This window comes from Camponotus vicinus, unplaced genomic scaffold, assembly GCF_025532165.1.
Source record: "Camponotus vicinus isolate PSW18456_S1 unplaced genomic scaffold, iyCamVici1.0 SCAF_7, whole genome shotgun sequence".
Classification (NCBI taxonomy): Eukaryota; Metazoa; Arthropoda; class Insecta; order Hymenoptera; family Formicidae; genus Camponotus; species Camponotus vicinus.
In genome coordinates this window covers 14146514-14156796 of record NW_028141979.1, presented here as the reverse complement: position 1 = coordinate 14156796, position 10283 = coordinate 14146514, and the positions used below count along the sequence as shown (strand labels likewise).

General features: G+C 37.6%; 1 protein-coding gene and 1 pseudogene across 1 annotated transcript; both read left to right on the top strand.

The window, feature by feature from the left end:
* Nucleotides 1-1090: 1090 nt before the first annotated feature.
* On the top strand, nt 1091-3154 carry LOC145974197 (uncharacterized; annotated as a pseudogene).
* A 4111-nt stretch (nt 3155-7265) lies between these two features.
* Nucleotides 7266-8376, top strand: LOC145974538 (uncharacterized). Its single transcript, XM_083104440.1, has one exon. It carries the CDS (start codon nt 7294-7296, stop codon nt 8374-8376), a length of 1083 nt encoding a protein of 360 aa, XP_082960566.1. The 5' UTR covers nt 7266-7293.
* Nucleotides 8377-10283: the final 1907 nt, after the last annotated feature.

Below are 10283 nucleotides of genomic sequence, written 5' to 3'. Positions count from 1 at the left end.
CATACTGAAATCGTTTGTTTTCAAGATCAATCAAATCTGCATAGTCACTTACATGTATACTTATGTAAAAACAAACGCAAAGGTTTATTTGTCAAACTTTTATTTTTTAGACTTGATATCTGTAAACCATTTACATACGATTATATAATATTAATATATATTTATATTCTTACAATATAATTTAATGATTATTGGATTATTTTCAAAAATTGTATATGTTGTGAAGAGGAAAAGGAAATAATACTTTGTGTGATTCACTCTTATACAATTCTTTTAATACATATTTTTTTAGAATGTGATTTCTAATCATTATTGTATTACTTCCAACAACTCCTGTTATAAAAATTGTATTACAGACCAAAGTTGGTGATATTGAAGATTTGTTTATTCATTTAGAACGTATTTTCTCCATCGGGGGAATTTGGCCGTTCAAACAAACATACATCCGTTTCGCAATTTATATATCATATTATATGCTATATCTTATTATGGCATACACCGATCTTTACGATGTTTTTGGTAATCTCGAGCTAATGGTGATGAATCTCGTGGAAACGATAGCATACACTATGACATTTACGGTAGTGTGGCTAATTCGTTGTAGTAATTTACTGAAGCACGTAATCAATGCGGTTAAAAAGGATATAATGGAACAAAAATTTGAAAATTCTGAAGAAGAAAGGATTTACTACCATTACAATTACACGTCCAAGATATTTACATATGGTTCGATTGCTGGCATGTTCATTACGATCACGTTGTTGTATTTTAGACCGCTTTTGCGTTTCTCAACCAGTAATCAAGGTATTCGAAATTTATTAAATTAGTCATCACAAGAAAGGAAATATAAATGTATTGCATTTACGATATTTAAAATTTTTTTAAACGATATTATTAAAGATATATAAATTACTTTTATTTATTAAATTGATGTTGTAGTAATAAATCTGTCATTATGTAGAATAATATATAAATATAATTTATATTATATTAGTTGTTATGTACTGTTTAAGTGAGCATTACATATTTACTTTTTTAGTATATATACAATATGTTTCAATCTCTTAATCATTTCTTTTCAGTGTTACATAACGATACAGAATTTTTTATGTTACCCTATAGGGTGCATATATTTTTCGACCACTAATAATTATACATATATATTAATGTATTTGTATCTATTCCCGATGTTTTATGTTTCTATCTGTCACATGGCGGCGATTTGTTTATTAGTTATTTTAGTGTTCCATATTTGTGGCGAATTATCTATTTTATCATACCGCATTAAAAATATTAGAACATATTCACAAGACATAATAGTGGATAGAATTCGTAGTTTTGTTCGAATGCATCTTAAAATAATATGGTAAAAGAATTATAGTTATATCATAATTTTAATAATACATACTTATGTTTCTTTCTTTACGATTAATTCACTTCTTTATTCGCATGATTTTATGGGGATACTACGACAATTAAAGGATGGCGAAATCCGTGGATAATACTTTTAATTTAATTCTTTTGGATGAACTTCTTGGCAATAGTATTGTATTGGCTATTTCAATGTACTATGTCACAACAGTATGTATTATTATTATCAAATTTATTATTATTATAAAAATTCTAATTTATTAAGATTTTCATTGATAGTATTATTACAAAGTGCATTATAATAATATTTTGAGATATTGTAAGAATGTATAATTTCATCATAAACTAAATAATTATGTGATTTTTCTGACCATTCTGTTTTCATAATTTTTTGTTAATTTAGAGAAGATTTTTCTTCAACAAGATAAAAGTGTTTTTCTGTCCTTCATGTAATTAATCCTTTCGCTGTGGATGCCTTTAGGCGTTTTGAAATTTTGATAATTGTATACTATTGGCATCTTTAGGTGTTCAGTATTTATACTATCATTATTCAAATATCTTCAGTACTAACTATATCTTCTACTAGTAACTGATACGCGATGCGTGACAGTGAAAAGTTTCGCCGCTTATAGCAGTCACAACTAAATATGTGCCGTCCGTTACGCGCATTCTGTATTAGACTTTGCCGCAGCGAAAGGGTTAATGCTTAAAATTAGTGATTTATAATAAACTTTTAGCTAGAAAAAAATTGAATTCAAATTGTTCATAGAAAATTTATCAAAAAAATCTTAATTATGATTTAGAAAACATTTTGTATTTTAATAATTAGGAATTTGACTCAAATAAATAAATAAAAATTAAATCAAAATTGGCATAAGAGGCACAGCGCGATAGTTGGGGCGCAGGGGAAGAAACAACACTTCTTTCTTATTGATTGTTGTTTATTTCACATGTAAACAATACATAAATAACGAACGTTTCGGATCGTCTTTGATCCTTCCTCAGCGCGATTAATAATATAAAAACAAACTATTGCATTGTAAAGAAGGAAAAAAGTTTATCTCCTCCTCGACGCGCGGGTGACGCGAAACTACATCGCGTAGAGATCTAGCAAGCCTGCTGAAAGTTCATCAAATGTAATACAATTTGATATGTAGAATCGTAGATCTAACAAATCGAATAAAAAATTAAATGCCGATATTATATGTAAATTCTTTTAAACATAAAAAAGAATGAGATAAAAGGGAAAAGGAGGCCCTTAAGCCCCAACTACCGCGCTGTGACTCTTATGCCAATTTTGATTTAATTTTTATTCTGTATTTTTCTATATTTTTAAATAACTTTTGATATTTGTTAGAACTTGCAGATTTCAGAAATGGCGACTTGTTGCACTTTTATATTTTTTGCCGTTATTGCGCTTGTTATGCTTTTTGGATACTGTTTAATTGGTGATCAACTAACTCAACAGGTATCATTAGATAGAAATAATAAGCAATGATGTCAAATGGACAAATCCTTCGCATGTACGGTAGAGTATAAAAAAAATTCAGGTTATTTATATATAATACACATGTAAAACACAATATATATCCAGTCAGCCAAGTCTGCTCAAACAGATTTTGCCAAGGGCTTACTACAAATTCTTGTCACCAAAAAGACCACAATTCGCGTACAAGAGTTGCTATTACAAATTTTGATAGCAAATTGGCGGCAAAAACCGAGTAAAGCTTGTTGGCAAAACCTGACAGCAAATTGGCAGCAAAAAGCGAGCAAAGCTTGTTAATATGCTTGACATCAAATTGTCAGCAAAAATCAAACAAGATCTACGCGCGTGTAATCTAGCGGCAAATTAATGACAAATTGTAAGCAAACTTTGCTGACATAAACCGATCAAGATCTGCGCAGGGAACTTTAACGTTAAATTGTCAGCAAAAACCGATCAAGATCTGCGCAGGGAACTTTAACGGCAAATTGTCAGCAAATTGTGAGCAAATCTTGACATTCCGAAGGCATTTAAATTTAACGTTTACAGATATTTAATTTTTAGTTTCCAATTTTTTCTCTTTAAATAACTAAGATTATTTATACGTAGAAAAAATTTTATTTTATTTTATAAATATGATATTAAATTTTAACATTATGACTAATAAAAATTTCGTATTACACTTTAAATATATGCAAAAAATAACGTATGATATAATAAATATATAATAAAATAAAATATATAATACATATAATACATATTTTATAAAAATATACATTATATATGTATTTTATATATATATATATATATATATATATATATATATATATATATATATAAGTAGTGTGTCTAGGCCGGTTCTAACCCAAGGGCTCCGAGGGGGGGTGAGGGGCGAGGGGGAACCGCGGGCGGGGGGGTGACGTCACGCGGGGGGTGACGTCACGCGGGGGATGACGTCACGGGGGGGGGGGGTGACGTCACGCGGGGGATGATGACGTCACGTGCGGGGGATGATGACGTCACGTGCGGGGGATGATGACGTCACGCGGGGGATGATGACGTCACGCGCGGGTAGGGGGGATCCGCGGCGCGACCGGTGGACGAGGGGGTCCGCGCGGGTAGGGGGGATCCGCGGCGCGAGCGATGGACGAGGGGGTCCGCGCGGGTAGGGGGATCCGCGGCGCGAGCGATAGACGAGGGGGTCCGCGGGGGGTAGGGGGGATCCGCGGCGCGAGCGATGGACGAGGGGGTCCGCGCGGGTAGGGGGGATCCGCGGCGCGAGCGATGGACGAGAGGGTCCGCGCGGGTAGGGGGGATCCGCAGCGCGAGCGATGGATGAGGGGGTCCGCGGGGGGTAGGGGGGATCCGCGGCGCGAGCGATGGACGAGGGGGTCCGCGCGGGTAGGGGGATCCGCGGAAAGAAGGCGGTGGTGTGAGAAGAATAGCGCTACGTGTGGGAAAAGGATAGCGTAAAGTGTGTGAAGAGGACAGTGCGACAAGAATGACACGTGACGTCATCAACGTGTGATAAGGATGGCGTCAACGTGGGACAAGGATGATGCATTGTAAGATGCCACATAGGTGGGAGCAGGACGACGCAAAGGTAAGTGAGTGATAGCGACGAGCTTGTGAATGAGAGAGAACGATAATAGCGCGAAGAGAACGCATACGAAAGAGAACGATAATATCGCGAGAACAACGTGTGCGAGAGAGAACGATAATAGCTAAGATAACGCGTGCGAGCGAGAACGAAGATATCGCGAGACTTACAACTAACGCGAGACTTATTGTTAGAACGATAGCGCGTACGAGAGAGAGAGAACGATATCGCTATACTTACAACTAGCGCAAGAGAGACGCAAAGGATGGGAACGCAAGGAGAGGCGCGTAAATATATACATTTCTTTTCAATACTAAATATAACATTTATTGTGTGCGTGTATTATACAATTTTGTGTGTGTGTGTGTGTGTGTGTATGTGCTTAATATGTAATAATATTTAATAATAATATAATAATAATAATATAAAAGATATAATAATAATGATATAAAATATAAAAATATAATAAAATATATGGGGAGGGGGTGCGCCGGGCTGAGGGGAGGCCGCTCCTGAAAAAGAGACATTTCATTAGTTTTTAATAATTTATTTTAAGATACTTTTTGATATATTACAAATTGAATGTTACTTACAATTTATGTTTCTTGAAAGAAGAGGTCGTTACGCGTCGCCGAATTCTCGCTCTGAGTAGGCAGCATATAATAAGGTTCCAGCAACTCCTCTCGTTGCTCTTCTATACTAGGAGGTTCAGACGGTAAAAAATGTATCTTCCATATTTCCATACGGTCAGTATTATATACTATGATGGACATATTATCCACATCATATCCTTGCTTCTTGAGGGTACGGAACGTATGACAGTATTCCTGGTAACAATCCTTACAGTCTAGGACAGATCTTATCACCGTTACCTCCGTGCCACAGTGACAGCACCTAAACGGTGTAAACGGTCCCTCGAAGAACCCGTGGAAATAATTATGTTTTAATGCATAATTTCGATAAAATCCGTACCGACAATCCTTGCAGTAGTGTCGGTTTCGACGTCGGTAGGACTCGGTCCAGAAACATTTTGCAATGTGTATTCTCGGGAGATCGGAGTGAAAGCGTGGATCGGACCTCGGTTTGTATGGTTTAGGAATACACATAATTTTGTCTCTTCTTCACTTTTCTTCCTCACACACTCTCCACAACTTTGTGACAAGCACAGAACAACGAAAGAAATAATATTCTAATGTCGCAGACTCCTCTTCATTATATATCTTTTAATATCTTTTGTCTCATTCCAACTAGGGCATCACGTCTCATCTACCTCAGCATTTCTCTACATCTTTAGCGGAGCGTGTTGAGAAAAGTATAACTATTCTTATTCGTATGGAAGGAAAGAATTAAAATCATAGATGAAATAAAAATAATTATTTATTGCAAGCATCGTAAAAAATATCATTTACAGCACATGTTAGTAATTCGCAATCGATTAATGATTCGCTGTTAAAGACATCACTATCGCGTATCGTTTTTACAGCATCGCATACAGTAGTAATATTGTTACGTCGTAAAACAGTTTCAAATTGTTTAAATTTTTCATTCACGAGATACGTATTCTCGCATAACTAATTATGCATATGATCGATACAATTTTCAAAATTAAATAAATGTAATAATGTTTGTGGTTTCATGTACAAAGAATTTTCGCATAATGCGAGTTTTACAATTTTCGATTGATACATTTCAAGCATTAGATCTCCAATCCTTAATGGGAGAGCAGTCGATTGTAGAAATTGTTCAACGTCTGCTTGCTTCTGCATCAACAAATTCCACGTTGAGAAAGGCAACACTATTTGATTGCCTCGATTATCGCCGAGAATCAGTTCCACGTACGACACAGCTCCAACGCTTATTCCAATGTCCAAATACTTGTACGACGTTGGGGTTAAAGCATATCTTCTTCCAAGTATGCGAGTCGCATGACTAGGTTGAATGCTATAAAAATATAAATAATTAGATCAATATTTAAAAAAATTAATAAATAAAATTTTTAAACGATCGAAACTTACGTGTCGCATTTTTGCTTCTTACACGGTGGAGTTTCACCGTTTCGAATCGGAACGTAAAAATTCATGTTAATTTCTTCAGTGAACCTTTCACACGCGCGATTGATGCAATACTGATCGTATTAGAATTAATATCAATTCAAATAGTATCGCAAATTGCAATGTAGAGGGGATTATTGCTGACACGACATTTTAATTTCCTCTAAAATTTTGTCGCGCCGATGTACGGCTGCGATGACATCATCATCCCCAGAACAAAGATTTAGCTGAATTCGCTAAAATCGAGCGCTGATGTACGGCTGCTCCTGATGCAATCACGTCAGATTTTTCAAATGTACGTGACAAAACGCGAAATTTTCAAGGTTAAGATGCACATCGGAACAAAGATTTAGCTGAATGCGCTAAAATCGAGCGCCGATGTACGGCTACTCCTGATGCAAACACGTCAGATTTTTCTAATGTACGTGACAAAACGCGAAATTATCAAGGTTAAATTACACATCGGAACAAAGATTAACCGTCAAGGTTAAAACGCACATCACCCCTAGACAAAGATTTAGCTGAATGTGCTAAAATCAAGCGCCGATTTACGACTGCTCCCGATGCAACCACGTTAGATTTTTCAAATGTATGTGACAAAACGCGAAATTATCAAGGTTAAATTGCAGACGCTACTCCGGGGAATTTTTTAAGATGAAATCATTCTAGAATGTTCGATGATATGCATGAGACAGTATATAAATCATGATAAAGAGGCACACCCCGCCAGTAGCTAAAGTACATCCGGAACTATCATTGGGAAGCGCATTTCGCAAGTCTGATACAATATGGAGGAACAAAGTTTGCGAGAGCAATCCACTTTGGTGAATTCATTGGAAGACTACATTGTGTGGGAGCAACGATGTGATACGTATATCGAGTCGTTGGAAGAGCAAAGTCGCATCAAGCGACCGCGATTATCGATCGGATATCGACAATCGCTGATTGCTCGGATCGCGCGCCTCGAAGGGTTGAAAAATTCGGTACGTGGACGTTTCGTACACACGGGTGCCGGATGTAGCACGCGTCAAAATGGACTTGTGTGGCGCGAGATTGATACGGCGTTCGAGAGCCGCATATTAACTGGTGCAGTGATAAATTATAATCACATCGAACCGCGCCAATTTCTCGATGACGCCAAAGACATTGTGTTGGAACATGTGAAGGATGTTATGAAAAAACATTATAATGTGAAAGTGAACACAATATTTAACGGTGAATTTGTGGCTGGGGATAAACGCGCCAATAAAAGTATAAACACGAAAAACTATGAACTCTTTCGCACATCCGATTTACGCGAGTGGTACGAACGGCGCGTTATCGAACTCACCCTAGCGTTTCTGGAAGAGTTTCAGGAACGCGACAGCGGGTGGGCTTTGTCGCGAATATTAAATTTAACTGTAAATATAAATAAGTATAATCCTTTGCGTGCGGGATGTCATATTAAGTTACCGCGGGAGATTATGTTGAAAAGAGCGGTGATTAACGTACAATCAAAGGACAATGCATGTTTCGCGTGGGCAGTGGTCGCCGCCCTATACCCCGCCGAAAGAAAGGCGGAACGGGAATCATCGTACCCGCATTACACGACAGTGCTGAATCTCCGGGACATTGAGTTTCCAGTGACTGTGAACCAAATAAAAAATTTTGAACTTGCCAATAACATTTCGATTAACGTCTACAGCATCGAAGACAAGAACAGCATTGTCCCGATGCGTCTTTCGCAGCAGAAGCGGGACAAGCATATCAACTTGCTGTACATTGAAGACGACAACAGCGTCGGACATTTTGCATGGATTAAGAATTTATCCCGACTCGTGAGCTCACAATTGAGCAAAAAGGAGCACAAGAAATATATCTGCGACCGGTAAGTTTAATTTATATTATTTGAATAATTATAAGTTATGTAGCAAATTGTATATAAATCTTTAAAAAATTTTTCTTTTACAGATGCTTACATTACTTTGATTCGGACGCCAAGTTGCAGTCTCATACGGTCGACTGTGGAAAGATGAACGATTGCGCTGTCCGATTGCCGAGCGATAAGGACAAGTGGCTCGAGTTCAATAACTTTAATCGGAAGGAGCGGCTTCCATTTGTGGTCTACGCTGACTTGGAATGCGTTCTGGTCAAGATGGATGAAGAGAAAAACGTATATCAACATCATCAAGTATTTAGTATAGCTTACTATGTACATTGTTCATACGACGAATCTTTATCGGCGTACCATTCGCATCGTAGCGCCGATTGTATAGCATGGTTCGCCGAAGACCTCAAAAATTTAGCGTTACGTGTAAAAAATATTTTAAAAACAAATGTCCCCATGGTAAATTTGACGTCCGAAGAGTGGGAAAAATTCCATAGCGCCACTCAATGTCATATATGTGAAAAACCGTTCGTGGAAGACGATACACGCGTTCGCGATCATTGCCATCTGACCGGGCGGTACAGAGGTCCAGCACACTCAAATTGCAATTTAAATTATAAAGAATCTTTTTGTATTCCCATAGTTTTTCATAATTTATCCGGTTACGATTCACACTTTATTATCGAGGAAATAGCCACATCGTTCGAAGGGAAAATCGAGTTATTTCCGATAACAAAAGAGAAATATATTTCGTTCACAAAAGATGTTTGTATGGATGAAGAATCAAAAAATCATATAAAATTACGTTTCATCGATTCATTCAAATTTCTCGCATCGAGTCTCGACAAATTGGCGTCGTTTTTGGATAAAGACAAACTCAAAATTTTAAAATCAGAATATCAAAATTTATCAATAGAAAATTTCAATTTGTTAACGCGGAAAGGTGTATTTCCGTATGAATACATCGACTCGGTAGATAGGTTGCAAGATACGTGTTTACCACCGCGCGAATCATTTTACAGTTCCTTGACCGGTGACACTGTATCCGAGACCGATTACGCGCACGCCGAGAACATCTGGACGCGATTCTCCATTCGGACGCTAGGCGAATATAGCGACTTGTACCTTAAAATTGATGTCTTGTTATTAGCCGATATTTTCGAAAACTTTCGAGATAAATGTATCGAAAGTTACGGACTCGACCCCGCGTATTACTATACTCTCCCCGGATACACGTGGGATGCCATGTTGAAGCATACGAAAATTACGTTCGAGTTGCTTACTGACATCGACATGGTTATGTTCATCGAACGTGGTATACGCGGTGGTCTGAGTCAATGTTCGGGTAGATACTCTCACGCTAATAACAAGTACATGGAGTCGTACGATCCATCGAAACCATCATCGTACTTGATGTACTTTGATGTAAATAATTTGTACGGATGGGCAATGTGTCAACCGTTGCCTTACGCCGATTTTCGATGGGTCGACGACGTGACCAATTTTGACGTATCATCCATCACGCTAGATTCGCCTATAGGCTATATCCTCGAAGTGGACCTCGAGTACCCGCAACATCTTCACGATGTGCACACTGACCTACCGTTTTGCCCGACGCGCGACAAACCACCTGGCAAGCGGGAATTCAAACTGCTTGCAACGCTATACGATAAGAAGCGTTACGTGATACACTACCACAACCTGCAGCAGTGTACGCGTCACGGTCTTCGCGTTACAAAAATACATCGAATTTTACAGTTTTCACAATCTCCCTGGCTTCGAAATTACATAGAATTAAATACACATTTTAGAACATTGGCTAAAAATGATTTCGAAAAAAATTTATATAAATTAATGAACAATGCGGTGTTTGGTAAAACGATGGAAAATGTGCGCAATCGTGTCGATGTT

Excerpts from the sequence above, each read along its gene's own strand:
- LOC145974538 (XM_083104440.1), top strand. The coding sequence starts at position 7,294 with ATGGAGGAACAAAGTTTGCGAGAGCAATCCACTTTGGTGAATTCATTG.